This window comes from Callorhinchus milii, unplaced genomic scaffold (assembly GCF_018977255.1).
Source record: "Callorhinchus milii isolate IMCB2004 unplaced genomic scaffold, IMCB_Cmil_1.0 Scaffold14, whole genome shotgun sequence".
NCBI classification, from domain to species: Eukaryota; Metazoa; Chordata; class Chondrichthyes; order Chimaeriformes; family Callorhinchidae; genus Callorhinchus; species Callorhinchus milii.
Genome location: NW_024704755.1, coordinates 5,042,823 through 5,065,859, shown reverse-complemented (window position 1 = coordinate 5,065,859; position 23,037 = coordinate 5,042,823). Strand labels below are relative to the sequence as shown.

At 42.5% G+C, this 23,037-nt stretch overlaps 3 protein-coding genes across 5 annotated transcripts in view; 1 reads left to right on the top strand and 2 right to left on the bottom strand.

The window, feature by feature from the left end:
* The window catches only part of nfat5b (nuclear factor of activated T cells 5b), a 46,853-nt gene extending 46,260 nt beyond the window's left edge, over positions 1–593 (bottom strand). The window contains exon 1 of the mRNA XM_007889293.2: positions 280–593. Within this exon, the coding sequence (XP_007887484.1) occupies positions 280–352 (73 nt within the window). The 5' untranslated portion in view covers positions 353–593. The remainder of the gene's footprint in view (positions 1–279) is intronic.
* Positions 594–4,673: 4,080 nt separating this feature from the next.
* Positions 4,674–10,965, bottom strand: LOC103175973 (cytochrome b5). Its single transcript, XM_042340249.1, has 5 exons — positions 10,646–10,965; positions 7,297–7,425; positions 6,494–6,520; positions 5,276–5,310; positions 4,674–4,855 (listed from the first exon to the last, which is right to left on the bottom strand). Exons 1-5 carry the CDS (start codon positions 10,790–10,792, stop codon positions 4,762–4,764), a joined length of 432 nt encoding a protein of 143 aa, XP_042196183.1. The 5' UTR covers positions 10,793–10,965; the 3' UTR covers positions 4,674–4,761.
* Positions 10,966–11,036: 71 nt separating this feature from the next.
* On the top strand, positions 11,037–22,504 carry terfa (telomeric repeat binding factor a). 3 transcript variants are annotated; one of them, XM_042340248.1, is made up of 10 exons: positions 11,037–11,192; positions 15,698–15,775; positions 15,868–15,980; positions 16,286–16,369; positions 16,660–16,797; positions 17,233–17,345; positions 18,136–18,576; positions 19,177–19,262; positions 19,954–20,009; positions 20,415–22,504. In XM_042340248.1, the coding sequence occupies exons 1-10, from the start codon at positions 11,063–11,065 to the stop codon at positions 20,571–20,573; spliced, it is 1,398 nt and encodes a 465-aa protein (XP_042196182.1). In that variant the 5' UTR covers positions 11,037–11,062; the 3' UTR covers positions 20,574–22,504. The 3 variants fall into 3 exon arrangements, with proteins under 3 accessions (XP_042196182.1, XP_007887481.1, XP_007887482.1); XM_007889290.2 differs by lacking the exon at positions 11,037–11,192 and adding an exon at positions 14,565–15,020; XM_007889291.2 differs by lacking the exon at positions 11,037–11,192 and adding an exon at positions 15,147–15,167.
* Positions 22,505–23,037: the final 533 nt, after the last annotated feature.

Genomic DNA, 23,037 nt, shown 5'->3' with positions numbered 1-23,037 from the left:
GGGGGGGTGGGTGTGTGTGTGTATGGGTGTGTGTGGGTGTATGGGTGTGTGTGTGGGGGGGGTGTGGGTGTGTGTGTATGGGTGTGTGTGTGTGGGGGGGGTGTGGGTGTGTGTGTGTGGGGGTGTGGGTGTGTGTATGGGGGTGTGTGGGTGTATGGGGGTGTGTGTGGGTGTATGGGGTGGGGGGGGATGGGGGGGGAGGAAAGGGGTTCAAAAAACGACGGTTGGCGCTGGCGACGGCACGAGAGAAATGTCTTTGAGGTTAAAGCGCCGCCTTACCTTTGGAGTACAAACTCTTGGGCGAATTGAGATCCAAGTCGGCGCTGAGGAGCGATATGAAATCAGAGGGCATCGCTCGGGGGAATGAGGGATAGAAAGGGAGGAGGGGAGAGAGGGAGAGAGAGAGAGGCGGAGTCCCTTCAAATCCCTCTCCTTCTTGTTCTCAAATCAACCGCTGATTTTTTTTTCTCTCTCTCTCTCTGAAGGATCGTCAAAACACAATGAAAATCTCCCTCCTCGCACTGCCTGCCTTCCGCTTTCCCACCCTCTCGATATCTACCTCTCTCTCTCCCCCACTCTCTCTCTCTCTCTATCTATATGTGTGTGTGTATTATATATAAAAACGTGTGTGTTATAATAAAATAAACGGTCGCACGCGCGCGTGCGTTTTAAAGCGTCTGCCCCCGGCTCAGAGCGAGGGTGTGAGCGGGCGAGTGTGTGTGTCCGTCTTATCTGTCGGGTGGTTTGGGCGAAGTGAACTGGAGAGAGAGAACCAACCCCGGTGTTGTGTTGTGTGTAATGTGTGCGTACATGACTCTGTGTGTGTGTGTTTGTGTGTGTGCGGTGGGGAAGGAGGGCGTGCGTGCGTGCGCGTGCGTGGGCGTGTACGCACGCGCACGCACGCGCGCGCGCGCGTTACCCGTCAGCTCGGACGGCTCGAGCCGACTCGACGCGACGCGCGCAACCCCGATTGCCCACCGGCCGGCCCCGCCCCCTGCGCGGTGTCTGGGTCTGCGCCTGCGCAGCCAGCCCACTATCATCATCATCACTCCACCCCCCCACCACCCCCTTTCCTCCTCTGCTCAAGTCAACACCCTGACCCAAAGCAGGAAGGGAGATTGATTGGTGGGTGGCTGGGGATTCAGGTGCAGAGGAAGGGGCAGGTCGGTAGAGTGGGATGGATGGATGGATGCAAAGGAAGGAAGGATGGATGGATGGATGCAAAGGAAGGAAGGATGGATGGATGGATGCAAAGGAAGGAAGGAGGGAGGGAGGAGAAAGAATGAAAGGTAAACAGGAAACCAAAGGCAGAGCCAAATCCAACAACAACAGTCCTTGCATTTGATAAAAGAGCGCCCGACCGCATCTCCCGAGACGTCCCAGAGCGCTTCCCAGGATTACACTGTACAGTGTAAAGGTACAACTGTAAAGATCCTCACCCTCCTTGTCGTTCCAAGTCCCTGCGCTCCTCTGCACCCGCCCCGAACTCTCTGACCTCCTCTCTCCTCAAAACAGTACCCGTTGCCTTCGTTCCTCCGGGTCTGGCCTCCTCCTCGTCCCCCGCTCCACCATCGGCGACCGTGCCTTCAGCCACTATACCCCGAGGCTCTGGAACTCCCTTCCTCACTCACTTCGCCTCGCTCCCTCTCTATTTTCAGGTCTCTGCTGAAGACTTTTCTTTTCGACCGTGCCTTTGGTCACCTTCCTCCCCCCTCCCTCTGGCTCGGTCCCGGGATCCGTTACTGTGAAGCGCTCTGAGACTCCGTCCGGCGTGGAGGGCGCTACATAAATCCAAGTTGTTGAATTAACTGTACTTTGTGGGCGAAACGCGGCAGCCAATTGCGCACAGCAACGTTGCACAACAATCATGGATGGATTTGAGACTTTACTGATCAGAATAGCCTCAGTACCACAGTAGGTTACAAGAGAGATGCAAGATAAATGATATAGGCCTTGGCCTACTTGAACTCATTCTTAAGGGTATTGTAAATTATATTTTTAAACCAAAATTAACTGACTTGCTCGACGTGCTACGATTGACAAAACAAGTTTCCTTTGTGACAGCAGTCTTGAATTCAAGAAGTGATGATTTACAATCGCTATTCGCTATGTTACTTGCTCAGAATTGCCAAAAAAAACCCTTCAGTGGTAGAGCAACGGTGCAGGATACTTTCTGTCACAGGCAGAGATGGAGAATTCCTGGACGAGTCTTCTCAATCATCCACTCATGCACCACCTAGTGGACAGCTTATTAGTAGCATTGCTGTAGGACCGGAGAAAAGATAGAAAATACATCTTTTTTAAAAAATATATAGATTTAGTGGATTGCATTAACTGCAAGAAGTTTTTTTTCTCTTTTCTCAACTGAGCTTTTGTAATCACGTCTCCATCGTGTTAGAAATGGCTCATTGGAGGTCCAATATTGTGTCAGTCGCAGCACACACAGAAGCCAATTAATTTTGGTCAAAAAATATAATTTACAATACACTTCATTTTCTTGCCTTTAAGACTCATCAGTATTGCAGAGAAGGTTTTAAATGGTACTGTGTAGGCACAACACAAAAGTTACTGGAATAATTTTATTAGCAGGATTTATTGAAAACATTGTAAAAGGAGAAAGAACACCACTTAAATGAACTTCACAAAATGCATTTTTGAAACTTTATCAACTCAGCTTTAGTTATCAAAAGATAGTCAATTCAAACAGTACAAATCATTGATATTATTATTACTGGAACTCATTTGAATTTGCCCTCATTTAAATTTTTGATACAGCACATTAGACATTAGTTCACATTTTTCATCTTTAACATCTCAGTATTTTTAACTTGAGCAAGCACATTTAAAATATTAATCTTACCTAGATGGATAAGCAATACAAAGAGCTTGTTTTTTTTTTAAAAAGACCAATTACACCTCTTTTAGCTTACATAGGTTGGATCAAAAAAATCTATTTAAATATTCAGTTAAAACCTCAACAAGTCTTAAGATTGACAATTGACCCAAAATGCTGAAAAGAATACTACAATTAGTCACACTTATATGTGCATGCACACATGCATATTTTTAAACGTGTCTCACTGAACCGTGCCGGACTAATACAGAAACACTAATGGTAGGAACACACATTGGAAAATTATACACTACTGCAAGCAACGAATCCAAGTTTATTTTTAAATTTAGGATTTTTTTTTCTCTATTGCTTACAGACACGTCACTTTCATCCTTTAATCCCTATAGCACCCTCTAAATAAATCTTTCTTTCTGTACTTTTTTGTGAGGTAACATACCATCAAGATAACCGTTACAGTTGGATTGAAAGTTCCACATTAATCATCAATGACTATAATAAAGTAATTTTATTATATTTGCTATCTCCTAGAACTTTTAGATTCTTTTAGTAAAAAAAGTGGAACAGATTAGACTATCAGATAGATACTCAGTGATCACGACCTGCAATCAATTACTAGGAGGTGATTTTAAAGCAGGACAAGTTGAATTATTTATCCTTTCGTCTCCTACCGAACCACCTCCATACTACAGCATATCAAAAAACTGGTAAACCAACTCAATTTAGTCAATGGGTCTTAAACGTACACACACCTCTCAACTTCAGACAATCAAGTACTTCATTGCCCAAATTAGCCAAGCGCTTTCAATTCACATTAATATTTGTCTGTAACTGGATTATCGCCAGTCAAATGTAAAGTCAAATTTACCTTCAGGAATAGCAGGAAAAAAAACTGGCAAAATCAAAGGGATTCTGTTTTGAAATTACCATCAACTACATATTCATGATGGAAATTGTTTTGTCAATTAATAATTATTCTTGTTTTCTGTAAATTCCACGAGATCACCATCACCTTGTGCATCACCAATGTGATTTTAAAAATGTTTAACCTTTTATTTCCAAATGTAGGTTAATTTACAGAACTTTTTAAAGAAATCTTTAAAGAAAGCACTCTGGTTGGGTAGAATTCTGAAGGCCTATTGCTACTCTACTCACCACTAGCCTGGGATCATTTCTGAAAACTATTCTATTTGGGAACATGCATAAGAGTGACGCTTAAATTTAACATTCAGTTAAGTCTTAGTTGTTCAACAAACTACAGATCAACATCATAAACTACATGTTCATCAAGATCTATGATTTCTTTAAAGTAAATCTCTGCCAGTGTCGTCAGTTACTTTATTTGTTTGGGGGTGGGGGGTAGCGGGGGGGGGGTGGGGGAGGAGGGTGAAAGGTAAGAGAGAAGTTTGGGATTGAACTTCAAATAGGACAATATATATATATATATACACACACACACACAAAATTGTATTGTAGCCAAGAACCAAGTGTTTGCCAGAGATTCAAAACAGAAAACATGCAGCACCAGTGTTACAAACAGTTTGTTGATACTGTATTGTAAAATAGCTGTTTATTCAAAGGTGAACTTTGATGTGTTTCTCTTTTTGTTGGAAGTCAGAAATGGGGAGGGGGGGGAATCTGTTCCAAATAAAAGCACTAAACATTATATACTTCTCATTGCTGAAGATTTATACTGTAAAACTGACAAATTACTATACTATTTTGTGTAAGGAATAGAAAACAATGATCACAATGAAGTCCCAGCAGGTGTTCAGTCAAATTTAAGCACATAATTGTATAGTATTGCGCTTCCAATATTTGATATAAACATTATTTGAAGACAAAGAGGAACAACGAAATATGAACGAGTAGGCACACCCCATCAAGACCCTCCCCCCAAACTAAATGCTTCAGGATGAGGTTTTGGTCTCCACTAAGTAGAAGCGATACATGAGGCCAACAACAGCAGCTGCTAAGGCAGGGATCAGCCAATTTGTCCACCAACTGGAAAATAAAACAAATGTTCTGGTATGTTATTGACCTTTAATAATAATAATAATCCTTGCATTTGATATAGCGCTTTTCACATCGGGAGGACGTCCCAAAGCGCTTTACAGAACACACTGTAAAGTGAATTGACTGTATATTTGTGGGCAAACACAGCAGCCAATTGTGCACAGCAATGTCCCACAAACAGTCGTAGATTGAAAATGACCAATTTATTATTGTTTTTGGAAGGATTATTATTAGGCTGTGTGTGGAGTAAGAAAACTTGCCCAAGGTTTCGCCCTCTGCCTGGAATTGAACTCAGGTCTCTCGCTTGCAAAGCGAGTGCTCTAACCAGTAAGCTACAGGACTCCACAGGACTTGTCATACGCCTTAAACTCATGCAAGTCTACAGATAAAGTTTGAAATGTACTATACCTGGAATGGCTTGATGATGTGGTGATTAAAACATCCTGTAGGAGAACAAGAAACAAAAAACATATTAATACTTGGGTCTTGTAACTTATAAATATAAATTGCTGTTCTTATTCTTGCCTTTTTATAAGAATGTATTTTATTTTGGGAGGACATCTCAAAATGCTTCACGCAACTGATTGAGAACCAAGAACATGTCAAACTAACAGCATTCAGTGGAACGGTTCTAACACTATCATAAATCCAGATAGAGACATTCAAGCATACACGAGAAAACCAAGATTAAATTAAAACTTAATGACCACATTTTATATCTTATAGTGCATAAATTAACAACTTGTACAAGAATGCAGGAGGCACACTGAACAATAAAGGTTGCCAAAAGACAGCATATTTGCATAAACATCTATGCTCATTTAGCTGGGGTAGTTGTTGCAATCAGCCTTTATGGAGAGGGAGAGTCGTGTAGGGACTTGTGTGTTATCTCTCCTCGCTAAAATTATGTTCTTTGTCAGATAAATTTCTTCCAGATCTAGATTGCTGAGGCCAGAATATGTACACAAAGGGACTGCCTCAGTCTCAGATTGACAGAACTATATAACTTTCAAATAGAATGCTTCTTTTAAATTGACAATCTAAATTATTTGCAATAAGCGAATGAATGTTGAATCTTTTTTATTTTCCAGTGGGATCTGAGACAAAAAAACTGTTATTGGTTGTTTTCTGCCAAATTAGAAACATCAATAAAAAGTGTTTTCACTGCATTGCCACTGGCATGAATGCATAAAAAAATTGTTGTGGTTGTTGTAATTTTGTTTGATCTGGATTTTGTTTGATCATGGAGTCCTGTAGCTCAGTGGTTAGAGCACTTGCCTTGCAAGCGAGACACCTGGGTTCAATTCCAGGCAGGGCAAAACTTTGGGCAAGTTTACTTTTAAATTGACTCCACACGCCTAATAATAATCCCTCCAAAACAAAAAATAATAAATTGGTCACTTCAATCCACGACTGTTTGTGGGACACTGCTGTGCGCAATTGGCTGCCGCGTTTCGCCCACAAATATACGCTCGATTCACTTTACATTCTATTCTGTGAAGCGCTTTGAGACGTCGAGAAGACGTGAAAAGTGCTATATCAAATCCAAGGATTATTATTATTATTAAAGAGCTGATAAGCACATGATTCTCACTAGATGTTCTCGCTTGCCATTTATTACCTTACCTTGGAATTTTCTTTTTTTCGATCAGCCTGTTAAAGAAAAAAAAAGGCATAAAGACCTTAAATAATCAAGCCAAATGCACAAAGCACGATAGATTCTTTCAGCACTTTAGTACAGAACCATAGATGTTCACGGCACAGAAGAAGGGCATTCTGCCCATTGTAAATTGTAGTTACAGTATTTTACTGGAGAAAGACTTTTTAAAAAAATACTCCTTTTGATCCCCATGTTGTAATATAACTTACAACCATGTCTCAGCTAATTTTTTTTTCTGATCTCTGACACTTTCTTTTACATGCTCCACTTTGTCAGTGTACTCTGAAAGTACTGGGTGTTTGCTGGCTGGCAAAGCGCAGCACAGATGGTAGAATCAAGGACTCCTCTGTACGCTCCCCACCCCGCTTATTTGTAGGCAAATGCGGCAGGCAATTTGCACAGGACCCTGAAGTAAAATGACTAATGTTATCTGTGATATTGTTGTCCAGGACATTGGAAAAAAGCTCCCTTATCTTGTAAAATTGTGCCATGGAATGTTTTAACATGCAAGATGACTAAAAGCACAGTCAAAAAGATAGGTGTTCAGGTGGGCTTCGAAGTTGCTTTTGCTTGCATTTTGTCCTAACATTTCATCAGTTACAACCGCAGTAAAGGACATCAAAGGCACATGGTCTTCAATGGCGCTAACTAGAAGTCATTCTGTCAACACTAATTAATGATGTGATTATTTATGCAAAAAGGTTTGGTAAACATGAACAGGAAAGCTAGAAAATCCGTAATGCAAAGATGGATCGTGCTCTGTACTGACCGGATCAAGTTCTGCTATACAATACTGTGTCAGCATCTCTCTGGCATCAGATGAATGGCCCACATCCTCAAAACTTTCAGTAGCGTCACCTCCTGCTTGCTCAAAGAGTACTTCTTCGCCACCCGGATGCTACAAAATGAAAAAGGGGAAAAAAGTAAATTGAAGTGTGTATGTAATGTGAATTTTTGTTTATTACAGCAGTGGAACACACAATGCACACATGCTACATGATAGAACCTTACAGAATGGAACCAAATAAATAATCGGACAAGATTGTACAACTCAAAAGATTTACAGAGGAATACACAGAACTGTAATCTACCTGGTTGGTTCAAAATTAAATTCTTTGTCATTTACTAAATAATTATCTCCTGTTTTTGCTTCTGGCAATCTGAAGGCTTTGAATATAGTTGTAATAGTGACCAGAATTGAAAGTAGTAATCCAGGTGCAAGAACAGACCAGTATCTTTTATGAATTCAATATTACTTCTTATACACCCCCAAGATTTTCCACTTAATTGCCACTTCACACTTGCTGATGGTTATAGCAATCTATTCACAAGTAACCCCAAACAACTCTCCGTTACCTGTCCTACAAACTAATACTGCTAATTTATATTCTCACTGTTTATTCTTCAAGTTTCACTCTCGTCTACAAGTCAGGAGGTTGTTGAGTACTCAGTTGTCAGAGTTGCCAACCTTCAGATGAGATGTTAAACTCAACCTCACTAAGCCAGTCAGGAACCTGCGTATCTTGTTCGACCCTGAACTGTCCTTTCTCTCCCACCTCCGCGCCATGACCGGCACTGCCTACCACCACCTCCGCAACATTGTCAGACTCTGCCACTGCCTCACACCTCAGGCTGCCGAAACCCTCACCCACGCATTCGTCACACCAAGGCTCGACTACGGGAACTCCCTCCTCATCGGCCTTCCCAACTCTTCCCTTCACAAGGTGCAGATCATCCAAAACTCTGCAGCTCGTGTACTCTCACGTACCAGGCTCCGTGACCCCATCACCCCCACCCTCGCCCGACTCCACTGGCTCCCCATCCTCCAGAGGATCGAATTCAAGATCCTCGTCCTCACTTTCAAGGCCATCTCTGACCTGCTGACTCCCTACCAACCTGCCCGCTCCCTCCGTTCAGCAGGCTCCAGTCTGCTCCATGTCTCCCGCCCGACCATTGGTGGCCGGGCTTTCAGCCTCTCTACCCCCACACTCTGGAACTCCACCCCACGGTCCCTTTGCCTCGCTTCCTCCCTTGCCTCCTTCAAGGCCGGTCTCATAGATACCATGACACTATTTGAAAAGGGAAGGGATTTTCTCCTACTTTCCTAGCCAACAACCCCCCCGGATAAAATTCATTTTCAAAGCTGTTTGTGGGACATTGCAGTGCACAAATTGACTGCTGCTTTCAACTACAGTAACTATACTTTACTGTAAATCCTGTGGAACACTTTGAGACGTCATCCCAACATGAAAGGAGCTATATCAAATGCAAGGATTATTATTGCATTACTTCAGATAGATCACAATAAATGAAAGCACAAGATGATATAAAACTGCTTACTTATTATTGCCAATTCAATGTCATGGTTTTTGATGTACTTGGACATGATGTAACCTTCGACTGAAAATTTAGTTGAAGGTTAGACTCAGCATTAACACAGATATAAGCAGTTTCATGTACAACCAGCCAAGGACAGAACTTATACTGGGTTCCTACTTCAATACTTAAAAACATTTGTTCTGGCCAAAAAAAACATATTTTTCATTTCTTTCAAAAACGGGAGAGCAGATGTCCTTTCTATATCTGATGTTCCTGATAAAGAGAATTGAAATATGTGATTTCAAAGACCGTGAAAGCTAAGAATTTCATACCCTCCATTTTAACAAATCAACCACCAAAAATAGACAATTAAAAGTGTACAATTTTTAAATATTTAGTTGAACAGAGCTTTTCTTATCTTTCTAAGGTGGAGCTCGTGAAAGCCTCCAGGATGCTCCAGGTGGTGAGTAGTTAATGTCTTTCTCTCTGTTCTCATGAAAGACAGTGACTGTGTGTAAATATATCTTCATATAGGTTTATTACATTACATCAGGTCACTTCATTTTATTTGCCAATGCATACCACGCCACACAAAAGATTAGGATTAGGACTAAACAATTTAGGACTAAATTTCCTCCCATCATAAAGGCACGTCAGAATACTTCACATAGAACATTCTCAGAAATCATTGGCTTCACAGAAGCTGCTTAAAACTTGACATTGTATGTCAATTCTATTTGTGTGGGAGAACAGTCACAGAAAAATAACAGTCCCTGGAAAAATACCAGCGTACTATGGGGCCCAAATTTTTTTCAAGTCCTGCCTGAAAACCTTCCACTGAAAGACCACCCCCCCCGAGTCACGCTCTGCCAACTGTTAAGCGCTCTTGAGTGGCGGGCGCTATAAAAGTGGCAAGCTGTTGCTGCTGCTGTTCTAACCTCTTACGACAACATTTGCATTTCGCTCATATGATCGATTACAAACCAACATTTTGCCGTTGGCGATCGAATAAAATGAGGGCATTGCTAAAACAAGGCAAGGAAAACAAGTGCCATCGTGCTTCAACCGCCAACTTTACAAAGGGGAGCAGGTCGCAAAAGGCGACATAATAACAATAATAATAATCCTCGCATTTGATATGGCGCTTTTTCACGGCGGGAGGACGTCCCAAAGCGCTTCACAGAACACACACTGTAAAGTGAATTGACTGTATATTTGTGGGCGAACGCGGCGGCCGATTGCGCACAGCGGCGTCGCCGCAGACAGTCGTGGATTGAAAATGACCGATTTATGATTGTGTTTTTTCGGGGGGGTTTTGGAGGGATTGTTAGTAGGGGCTCTGTGTTGTGGAGTAAGGAAACTTGCCCAGGGTTTGGCCCTGACCTGCCGGGGATTGAACTCGGGTCTCTCGCTGGCAAAGCGAGTGCTCTAACCACTGAGCTACGGGACTCCCACGGTGGTGGGGTGGGGGGGGGTCCTGACGAGAGAAGCAGTGCCGCACACGAAAGGGGTGATGCGGGGCGGGGGCGGGGAGGGGGGGGGCTTTTGTTTCTGTTGCGATTCCGCGCGCGTCCATTTGGGTCCGACCCCCGTGAACCCGCACACCTCCCTTTTTTGTCCCGTGTTGAGTGAGGTTACCGCAGGTCGGGAGTCAAACGGCCAGAGCGAGGCCCCTCCTTCTCCCCCGGTGGTGCCAATCGTCAGGGCCACCCGCACCGGGACCCGAGACCGAGGCCTAGTTGCTGGGGGTGGGTGGGGGGGGTGGGGTTGGGAGGGGTTGGAGATAAACGTCAACTCACCTCGTCCAGAAATTTGGTGACATCGTAGACTTTGTCGTGAATCACGAGCCATGTGGACGTGCAGGAATTGTGACACTTCACGTCTTCCAGCGTTAAGTATTTGACCGGCGAGTCATCGTTGCAGATTACCTTGTCGTCTTCGCCCATTGCTGAAGCTGTGCCGGCGGGCGGGCGGGCGAGCGAGCGACGCCAACGAAGCGGGGGGCGGTCACCGTCTGCCGTGGGTGCGCGTGAGGGGGGGATTGAAGCAGCTCGCGCAGGTAGCCAGTAACGGTCGCGCCTCACGTGACTCACCGGCGTCTCCTGCGGTCACCGCGCGCGGAGCCCGGCCCCCCCGCCCGCCAATAGGATCCCGAGGCGGCTCAGGTCCGATACGTCACACGCTGGGGGGGGGCGGGGCGGGCGGAGCGTCACGTGATGCGACGCAGCTCTGATCGTACGACGGACGGGTCGGGGTGTTTGCGTTACGCGCCGACGGTCCTCGCGTTCGCCTTCGCCGCAGCGCCTCCGTCGTGCGTTTCGGACGTCTCAGAGCGCTCTCGAACAAGTAAGAAGACCCGCCGGGATCTGACGGACGGGCGTAAACAGGCTCGGCGGGTGGGGGGGGGCGGATGGCCTCCGCCCCACCGTTGGCGGGAGAGCCTTCAGCCGCTCTGCCCCCGACCTCTGGAATTCCTTCTCCCCAATCGCCTCGCCTCGGCCCCCTCGCCCCCCCCCCCCCACTCCTTAGCCTCCTTCAAGTCCCGCCTCAAGACCCTCCTCTTCGAGCATGCGGGCGGTCACCCCCCACCGTCAGTCACCCCCCCACCGTCGGTCACCCCCCACCGTCGGTCACCCCCCCCATCGTCACCCCCCACCTTCGGTCACCCCCCACCGTCGGTCACCCCCCCACCTTCCCGTCCCCTCCCTCCTCCCCCCCTGACCCCAGCTCGGGTCTGAAACGCTGTGCCCTGTCCAGCGCCTTTGGACATCCTCTCGACGTGAAAGGCGCGATACAAATGTAATCTTCTTGTTGCCCGTTGCTCTTGTATTGTTAGAGAATCACAGCAGCAAAAACATGACATTTTTTTCCCTTCGGTGAAGGGGCGAGTGAGGGAAAGCTTGTGTCCATTAGTACCAGATTGGACGGGTTCAACAAAAACAAATTGCATTTGTATCGCGCCTTTCACGTCGGATGACACCCAATTCGGTGTATTTTTCTTGTACTGGGCATGAAAAACCCCCCTGCTTTGTGCGGTTTTGATAGGGTAGACATAGGGAAGATGTTTCAACTGTTCAGTCAGGTTTCCGTGCTGCCCGTAGCACAGAAACTGCCCTGGTCAAGGTCACCAATGATATCCTGACCATCTGTGACCAGGGCTCCCTCTGCCTCCTCGTCCTCCTCGACCTATCGGCAGCATTCGATACGGTCGACCACGCTATCCTACTCCACCGCTTGTCCTCCCACCTCAACCTTCAAGGCACTGTCCTTGAGTGGTTTGGCTCTGGAACTCTATCCCCCAGTGCCTTCGCCTTGCTTCCTCCCTTTCCTCCTTCAAGGCCGGTCTCAAAACCTTTCTCTTTGACCGAGCCTTCAGCTCCCCTCTCGACTCTCTTCCCCCTTCTCGCTCCCTCCCATCCCTCCCCTCACCCTGACCATTTCCCCCCTCCTCGCTCCCTCCCCTCCCCTCACCCTGACCATTTCCCCCCTGCTCGGGTCATGACCCAACTGTGCAGCGCCTTGGGACGTCCTCCTGACGTGAAAGGCGCTTTATAAATGGAATCTTGTTGTTGTTGTTGTTTAGGTCGTACCTTTCTCACCGTCTTCACTTTGTCTCGACAAATAGCTTCTCCTCCACCCCCCGTACTGTCTCATGTGGAGTCCCTCAGGGCTCTGTCCTCGGTCCCCTCCTCTTCACCCTCTATATGCTCCCCCTTGGTGACTTCATCCGCAGACATGGAGTTAACTTCCACATGTATGCGGATGACACCCAACTCTACCTTTCCTCCTCTACTCTCAACTCCACGACCACCGATGTCCTGACAGCTGCCTGTCCGACATCGAGTCCTGGACGAGAGACAACTTTCTTCAGCTCAACGTGCGAAAAACCGAGGCCCTCCTGATTGGTTCGCGTCAGCGCCTCCGCACCTCAGGCGCCGACACCATCAGCATCCAAGGCTGCACTCTCCACCTCTCAAAGCCAGTCAGGAACCTCGGCGTTTTGTTCGACCCTGAGCTGTCCTTTCTCCCTCACATCCGCACCACAACTGGCACTGCCTTCCATCACCTCCGGAACATCGCCAGACTACGCCATTACCTCACCCCTCACGCGGCTGAAACCCTGGTTCACGCCTTTGTCACCTCAAGGCTGGACTATGGGAACTCTCTCCTCGCGGCCTTCCCGCCACCTCCCTCCACAAGCTGCAGGTCATTCAGAACTCTGCAGCTCGTGTACTGTCCCGCACCAGACACCGCGACCACATCACTCCCACCCTCGCTCGCCTCCACTGGCTCCCCATCCCCCAGAGGATTGATTTCAAGATCCTCATCCTCACCTACAAGGCCATTCACGGCCTTGCTCCCTCCTACCTCTCCAACCTACTATCCCCCTACCTACCTGCCCGTACCCTCCGTTCCTCCGGCTCCGGTCTGCTCCACGTCCCCCGCCCCAATCGCCCTACCATTGGTGGTCGGGCCTTCAGCCCCGAGGCTCTGGAACTCTATCCCCCAGTGCCTTCGCCTTGCTTCCTCCCTCTCCTCCTTCAAGGCCGGTCTCAAAACCTTTCTCTTTGACCGAGCCTTCAGCTCCCCTCTCGACTCTCTTCCCCCTTCTCGCTCCCTCCCATCCCTCCCCTCACCCTGACCATTTCCCCCCTCCTCGCTCCCTCCCCTCCCCTCACCCTGACCATTTCCCCCCTGCTCGGGTCATGACCCAACTGTGCAGCGCCTTGCGACGTCCTCCTGACGTGAAAGGCGCTTTATAAATGGAATCTTGTTGTTGTTGTTGTGGTGTGGAAGACCAAAACCAGGGGCCCTTAATGTAAAATAGTCACAAATAGATCAAATAGGGAAGTTTAGAAGAAATTTCTTCCCACAGGGACTAGTTGGAATGTGGAACATTCTACCACAAGGAGTTGTTGAGGCAGATAGCATATATGTATGTAAGGGAAAGCTAGATAGGTACATGAAGGAGAAAGGAATAGAAGGTTATGCTTGAAGGCTTAGTTGGGGAAGGGCAGAAGGAGGTCATTTGGATCATAAACACTGGCATAGACAAGTTGGGCCAAATGGCCTGTTTCTGTGCTGTATATTCTAATGTATTATTATGTAAACACAAGATTGTACAAAAGGAGGCACTTTGGCCAATTTGAACTTCCTCTGGAGCAGTATTGGCCAACAAAATAAATATTCTTGATTTTTGCTGAATAAATGCTGAACATGATGCAAATGAAAGTTAAAATGAATGTGCCGAATTCTCTTGTTTGCTGAACTTCTACTGCTTTTGTTTCTTTAGCAAGATTGGCAGGTATGCATTCTACAGTGATAATAATCCTTGCATTTAATGTAGCGCCTCTTCATGTAGTTGAGGCATCTCAAAGCGCTTCAAAAAATAAGATCTAACAAACGGGTGTAAACAGGCTCGGTGTATGGGGCTGAATGGCTAACATCTGTTGCTCTTGTAATATTACAGAATTATAGCTGCAAAATCATGACTTTTTTCCCTTCGGTTGCAATATTTTTCCTCTGTTTACGTAGTAGTAAGTAGGAACCCGGTTGCTAGTCGATAGGCAAATTGCTTGCCGGTGGGGGAGTAATAATCCGTTACAAAAATAATAAATTGGTTGCTTCAATCCACAACCCTTTGTTGGACGCTGCTGTGCGCAATTGGCTGCCCTGTTTTCCCCATAGTCAATCCACTTCACAGTATGTTCTGTGAAGCGCTTTGAGACGCCTTGAAGATGTGACAAAGCGCTGTATTAAGTGCAGGGATTGCGATTGGTATTTGACCTCACCAACATGGCGGCGCAAAAGTTCCACTTTTATCCTCAACGCGTGATGGGCGCGTGACGTTATTTCCGGGAGGCCGGAAACCTCCGGGTACGTCCGGCTGCCCCCCCTTTTGCGCGCCAGAAATGGCAGCATCGCGGGACGGGGCCTACAGCTCCGATAGCGACACGGACGCCGAGCGGCGGGACCTGAACGGGTCTTTGGCGCCACCCGCATCGCCACCGGGGCGGAATCCGAGGAAGAGGAAAGCCGGGGACGGAGCAGACGCGCCGGGTCCCCAGCAAACCGTGAACCATTGGATCCTGGAGTATAACTTGCACTGCGCCCTCGAAGCGTTCAGGAGCGGCCAAGACGAGCAGTTCTGCGCCATCCTGGACGTTATAACAGGCGAGTCCGGAGTTTAGGCGCTCAAACTCGAAGTGAAGTTGGCCTCGACGCTCGCACGACGTTACTGGATGTCTTATGCACTTTACAGTATATTCTGTGAAGCGCTTTGAGGCACCTTGAAGACCGCGAGGAGGTGCTATATGAAATGCAAGGATTATTATTATTATTATTATCTTGAGTCAATGTCGGTAGTGTTTACACACGAAATTTTCTTCCTCTGGTGCGGTCTTAACCCCACCCCCGCACGCTTTTGAGTACAGAACCTTATATCATTTTACCTACAAATATTTTAAATAGAAGCTCGTTGGGATTGGTTTTGTCAGTGGGCATCGGAGTGCACGGGACTTGTGGAAGGAACTCCTCGCACAGCGAAATAGAGCTGGACTGTTTTAACATTATAACATGGAAGGTAGTAGTCTGGTAAAATAAGTCTCATGGTGGTTCAGTTGGCAAATACTGTACAAGGAGCTTTACTGATAGTTTGGGGTATCTGACCTGGATGCAGATACTGAATGCTTGAAATGGGGAAAAAGTTTAGTAAATAAAACGGGTAACATTACTATTATAGTTTTCAGTGTAAATGGCAACAGTTGTTTAAAAAGTTGATCGTGGACCAGGCTTTTATTCAGACCTACTGATATTTTTATTTTATATTCGTATTCTATTTTTATTTACAGCTGTTTTGAAAGGGCCATACAATGACACAGAGGAGATTGCAAAAAAGCTTCTTATAATATGGTTTCTAGCCAAATTTGGTAAGCAAAATAAGCATATAATTGACTTTTTGCACATACCTTTATGTGGTAAGTGTGTATTTACAAATCTACCTTTCATTACTTTTATACAGAAAGAAACACCATATCACTGGAATCTGTTTTAACAATTCTTGACCGGATAAAGAATGAGTTCTCATTGGATGAAGGAATGATCCAAAAGATCGGAGAAGCTATACAAATACAGGTTAATTCAATGATTTTAAATCATTTTTAATTTGTTTAGTCATTGGTTTTGACACCGGAAGTTGGGTGTAAAGCTAATGCAAACTACTGTCGTAATGAGTAAGCAGTAGTTTGTCCTCAGTAACCATCTGTGAAAAGCAATACGTATTTTTTTATCTTGCATTGCACACAAATAGAAATCTGAGTGACCATTCTTTGGCAATCCCTGAATTCTTTTAAACAGATGGATTGTCATCCAGGTTGCTTGTTCAATGTTCCCAAATAAAGCAAGCTTTTGAGTAACATTTTCATATTCTCTTTCTGAAGGCTGTGGTTCGTTATATTAAGAAGAGCTGCTTTGAAGAAGCTTCCAAGATCCTACGAACACATATCACAAAGGCTGATGACCAGGTGTGTTAGTGTTCAATTGGGCCAGATATCTGTTTTTGCAGATTAGAAAGTTTTGAATGTGGGAATGAGGGATATGGGAATTGAGTCAGCCAGGGATGGGAGCACAGCACGTACAGTGTAATGTCAACATACGTGAATTTCCAGGTCTGTTTATTATGGTGGATCACCGAGATTCCGCTGTATTGTATACAATGTATTTTTCCTGTTAGTGTGCAGTTATAATTAGTTGAATTATACTTTTGTTATTATGCTGCAGTCTTAAAATGTTTTGTCCTTTCTTGTTTTCTTAGAAATTGCTTTCAGCTGTTATTAGAGAGAGGAATTGCTCCCATCCTGATCTTCGTTTCTATATGTACAGTGAATTCAAAATTAAAATGATGGCTTTTGTGGACCGTTTGATTGACAACCGTGAACCTTTTCTGCTTCTTGTATGTATTTAAATTCAGTTTGGATGGTCTGGTATAATGTATTTCAGCATCTAAAGTAGTGTAACTTGTTTTAAATGTGCACATTCATAGATTTAAGTTCCCTCTTTCCTGTGACATGCATTTTACCATTTTTATTTTAACTTTTCTGTGGTAATGTGGCTGCCTCTGAGGAAAGAAGTCAAAGGGGAAAATTGGTTGCTATTTATAGCTGCATCTTAGAATTGCATGATTTTTGTGAGAAGTTGCCAAATGTTAACTGCATTTATGCTATTGCTGACTTAATTGTATTTTGATTTTTTCTTTTAAAACTTCATAGTGTAAAATTCATGCAATCTGTGATGCAAGTCAGCATTGAGTGCAGTGTAGGGAATTTATCCTGCCATCTCTTACCTTAATGAGAGCTAAAACATTCATGTACACTGTGTTTGCCTTCAGACTGCAAAAAAATCCATTTCAAACTCTGCATTGGAAGTGACTAAGATGCAAGAAGAGAAATCAAATCAGTGCTCATCGAATCCAGAGGATAAATGTCGCATCTGTTCTAAGAGGTTACTGGAGGTTTTTTTGTTATGTCAACTTAAGCAGTGTTTCAAAATTGTTGATATAAAGAAAAAATAAACGAAAATAGTAGCATGTTTCAGTGTCTCAAAAGTAACAAGCCACTTTGAAAAGTAGCGACTTATGTAGGCAACTACTTATGCTGTTTAAACACTCTTGAGACGCTACCCTGTGTGGAGGATGCTATATAGGTGCAAGTTGTTGTTCTGCTCAAGCAAAGTCTAAAAACACTATTAAGACTGAATGTATTTTTTTCCAAATTTGAAAAAGATTGATTGATACCAGGATACTGGTTTATCATTTTACCCAAAGAACAATGGGTCAGTAAGAAGAAATATGCATTTAATTCTAAATGTTATTAAAAAAAATTAAAAATGTAAATTAAGCTGGTCACTGACAGATCAATTGGTTCCAAAATAGTTACAATTTAGCTTTTAAGGTAGTTATTTCCCCAAATAGTGCATGAGGGAAACAATTTATTTGTTAAATACAATAAAGCATAAGTTGCTACTGAGCAGTTGAAAAAATCTAATTTTGTTTGATAGATTACAGAAACTAATATGCTAAATATTTTAAGCCTGGTTCCGCTTTGGTTACAAATGAATGGCAGCATTAATTTCATATTAAAGTCTAGCTTTTCATTAATTACATGGAGACTTAACTGTTGAGCAGCATTGCTATTATTCTTGCATGGTACCTATTGATTCTGCAGAAGTAAAAAAAAATCATGAAGTAGTAATTTTTGAAGTAATTTGTGTTACAATTTGTGCCATCTTTTAGGGTGAAAGCTGAACCAAGCCTGATTTGCAGTCGTACAGCTCTTCACACTGCATTCAACATCCTTTTTAATTCATCAATGGGCACACCAACAGTCTTTGAAAAGCTAGATAAACTTGATTTTAAAATACCTGAAGGAAACAAAGAAGTGCCAAGACGAAAGAGGCAGAGGATAGAAACAGATGGCACACGGGTGTCTCGGTTTGTTATAGAGCCCGACAGTGAGGTGGAGACTTCCGAAATCTCAGTCCAGAGTGGGAGTGGACCGAAAACACCCGAAATCTCAGTCCAGAGTGGGAGTGGACTGAAAACACCCGAAATCCCAGTCCAGAGTGGGAGGAGGCATTTCCAGCATTGCCAGGTCTATTCCCCAGGGTCATCAAATGATTCAAGCTCTCCTGTTGAAAGGCTAAGCAAAGAAACTGGAACACTTCAAGGCAAGAGGTGAGGTTTCAGTAAATTCAAGTGGAATCCTTTGAAAAGCAAGTATTTCAGACAGAGAGAAAATAATTATAATGTTCTGACTGAAGTTCTACTGTAATGCAAATTGAACCATATGTTGCATTATAATTAGGAGAAATCACTGGATCATTTACAAATGCAATAATTTACATAGCAATTGAAATACACTGAATTGTTGATGAATACAATAATAATATTGCCCTTGCATTTGGTATAGCGCCTTATGACATCATCTGAAGTTAATTCTAACCAAATGATTTTGCAATTCCACTTGGGTCTAGCTTTGTTCTATTAGCATCTAAGAGCATCCTGAATTTGGCAAATTTGAATTCAGTCTTAACATTGAATTCAGTTTTCTCTCATTATTAAAAAGAATTTTACAGTCACGTGCCTTCAAAATTAAGACTGAATTTAATTTAATTTGCCAAATTCTGGATGCTCTAAAATGCTATATAAATAGTAATTTAGTCCCAGGTGAAATTTCTCCTCATTAGCTTATTGATTTGTCTGCTTACTAATTTGTCTATGCATTGTCTATGTTGGATGTGATGATTGCTATATAATCTTTAATTCTACCCTTAGATCTAATTTACGTGAGCTTCAAATGGTTGAAAACAAGGAGGAATGGAGTGATGAGGAATTTCTGTTTGCTATACCTCAAGCCACCAGTGAGTAAACACCAGGCTTTCAAGAGTATTGACTGGCATAGAAGCACTTTTAAATTGAGATTAGCACAAGTAACACTTCAATAAAGATTTTTATCTACCAAATTTATTGATCTCGATTTCTATTAAATTCTAAGTTGCTATAATAAAGTTAATTACATATTTGTTGCTTTTTTGCTAATATATAGAATATTAACACTAATCTTCAATGTGGAGTTGATCATATTTTTTTAAAATGTGTTGATGCAGAGATAATCCCTTGCCTTTTATTACCCTAGTTCTTATCTCAGTTTTTAGAATAATTTAGCAATGAATTTGGATGTTTGTATGGCATTTTTATTTTGTGGATATTTCTAATTGGTCTAAATTTCTATGGATTCAAAATATCACGATTTTAATCCAGGCTATGGATCTGTAGGAACTGCTAACTCTGGACCATTGTGCTCTGTAGGTGGAACAACAAAATGTATTTTGTATTTAGATTTTAAGTATCTTGCGCCTGGGCTTGTCTTAAAACGACACATACAATTTTCATATTTGACTGTAGGAATTCTCAACAAATAAACAAACTGTTTTCTAAGGGGCTATTAAATATAATTTTGGGGAAATTATTAAAATGTGGTGATACAATTTTTGTAAATTGATGTGCATTATTTATTAGAGCAAGAGTTAATTACTCTTAATTGCTTAATAGGCCATGGAAGGACCTCGCCAACGGAGAGTACTTTTTCAATTTCATCCAGACGTCAGGTAAATTACCTATTTTTATACATTCGTGCATTTTTTATGTAATGTTCTAATATCCCACATAATGGAGTCGGCCAGTGTTTAGCTTGCTCTCCCCCATGCTGATTTATTGATCGCAATGTGATTCTGGTTATCTACAAAGTTGTACTGTATCTTACTAAATGTCGAGCAACACAGTAAGCGTCAATCTTCAACAGATATTAAATATATAGTTTTAAATTTAAGATTTTCCTTGCTGTCAATTTTTGGGTAGTCTGAAGTGATCAGGTGCATTTGCTCTACTGGTAAATAATTCTAACACATATGTTTAAGAATATCATACAGCAGATTAATGAGAGAGCATTGTTTCTTTTGTGACTTGTGTTGGTTGGTCTGGCACCACAATAATACTCTTTGTTAATCTTCTAGAGGTGGACAGTGGAAGAAAGCGAATGGATTAAACGAGGTGTGCGAAAGTTTGGAGTAGGGAATTGGGGGAAGATCCTGAAAAGTTATCCGTTTTGTGACCGAACTAACGTCATGATTAAAGATCGATGGAGGACAATGCATAAGCTTGGTTTGATATAGTTAGTAAGGCTTTTAAACTTAACTGTATCTACTGATTTTGGTAATTACTTTATACTATAAAGTGATTCAGTCCCACCTTGTTGAAGAGCCCTGACTTTTTTTAAAAAGTTTTTGATGTTACAAAAGGTACGTTGGAATCTTTCCCTAAATGAAAATTTCCACTTTTCTTTACAGAGGTTGGACGTGTATATCATAGTGGCAGGCAGTGCTAGGCACTTGTTGGAAATCAGCTATAACATGAATTAAAATTTAAATGCATTCATTTTGTTAAATTTTTTTCCAATTCTGTGGAAATCAATACCTTTACATATTTTATTTTGAACACATGAGATTAGTTTGTCTGTGCTCAAGTAATATTCTGAGAACTGGTAGCAGCCAATAGGAGAAAGGAACTTTCGACTTATGCTTCTGCGTTTATGTAACCTTGGACATTTTACTCTTATAACCTCTTCATCCTTCACCGCTTAATTCTGAATTCCCATCCAGTAAATCAATTACAATGCGGCACCACTGGCAATGAAGCTCATTAGAAAGTGCTCCAATTCACTACTGTACATAGTCTTTATTACTTATGTATACTGAATTATGCAGTCTTTCCAATCTTTTACGCTCTTCAGTGTACTTATTTACTGTAAAGAACATCACTATATACAAATTGCTTAAACGTATCCACACAGAGAATAAAGAATTTTGCACTCTTAAATGATAGGCTCCTTTGTCAGGCCTTAATTTTTCTTTAATTGTTGTCATATTCATTTGTCTCCTGAGTAGTCACTCTACTGAATAATTAATTCTCTCATCAAATTCACCACTCAAAATGCTCACTATGTGCATTTTTTTTGCCAATTTGTCTTGAACACGAACTCTATCTGGTCTTGACCAAATTCTTATTCTTTGTGTGATTCCTAGACGGTGAGTCATTTGGAGCCTTATGTTCTGTTGCTGCAGGTCTACAGATGCGTATTTTCCAGCTGACCTTAGATGTGTATCTAGAGTGGGAGTCCTGCTTGGCTTTCTCTTCTTTAACTCAAGGGGAGGTGTTGTTGCACTTTGGTTGAGGTGGGGAATCAAATCTGCCAATTTTTGGCTAGACTTAGTGGTATTTTTCCCCACAAGACCTTAAGGAAGATGTTGAGGTGCTATTGAATACCATTGAAACCGGATTGCTTATCTCACACTAGCTTGCTATCATGACCCAATTTCTTGAAATCGAAAGTCTAAACATCAAAAATGTTTAAGAAAAAATACTTCAATCCTCCAAAATAGAAGCAAATAGATGGTCAGAAAAAACTTAAATCTATAAACTCTTATTATGCTAACATCATTTGACTGCCTATAAAATCAGATGCTAACAAGTTTTCATGTACATTTTACCTTTCTTAGTTATGCTGTGCAGTATGTTATTGTACAAAATGTATGAAAACAAAAGACTGACTTTTCTCTAGCCTTAACTCCAATTTTTAAATGAAGGTCTTATGTTTTTTACCAAAGCTGGTTCAAGTTTGAAGTGAAAGAAAAAATACTGAATTCCTGTGAGTTCATGCAGTAATGTCTTGCCAAGATATTTATACGATACCGTCCTACATACTTTTTTGTATTATGAAAAAAATTACCTTTATCTTGAAAATGCATCTGATCTGACTTAGTTATGTAGAATTATCAAAATTTGGATTTTGTTTTTGTAAAAAAAAGTATTCCTTGTTTGCCAATGAAGTGAATATTTATGTAAAATCTTCTAACTTGTAAAAATATTTCATGTCCCCTTTAATCCACTTGTTACAATTTGAAAAGTTTAAGCATGTTATGCTCAAATGTTTAATAAATTTGTCTCCTGTATTTTTTTATATGTCTAAATGTCTTATGTTAGTTACATTTTGTGTTTTCTGCTTTAAACATAGGTTGTGACTAAAACATTTTGCAAATAAATTGTATTTTTTAAACTTTGGTAATTTGTGGCTTCCTTTACCAGTTTGTCCATTCTCACCTTTGAATTTGAGAATTGCACGATTGTTGGGGGCAGAGCAAACATTGTAAAAATGGGTCAGCAAGCCAGAAAATCCTAAACACAGCCTTTATGCTTTCTGTATATATATATATATAAAAAAGTGAAAACATTGTGGTGGTTCATAAATCCAAGTAGTTCTTAAATCCGCTTTTTTTAAAAAAAGTGTCCGACAGTAAACTTGTATTGATAGTACTTTTTTAAAAAAAATCAGGCTCCCTTTTAAGTACCTGCAGAATGTTTTGACCGGCGGGTGACTTGGCGTCCCAGGGATCACAGTAAAGGTCACATTTGTTTCTGTAGGAATCCAAGATCTTTCATTTTTAGTACAGCCACTAATTTACCAAGTACTAAAATTCATCTTATCTCCAGTCAGAAGTGTAGATTGCTGGTGGAATGCTGTATGATTTTGGGCACCCTGTCTTTATGCTAGAGAGGTTTCAGAGAATGACCTGTTGTAAT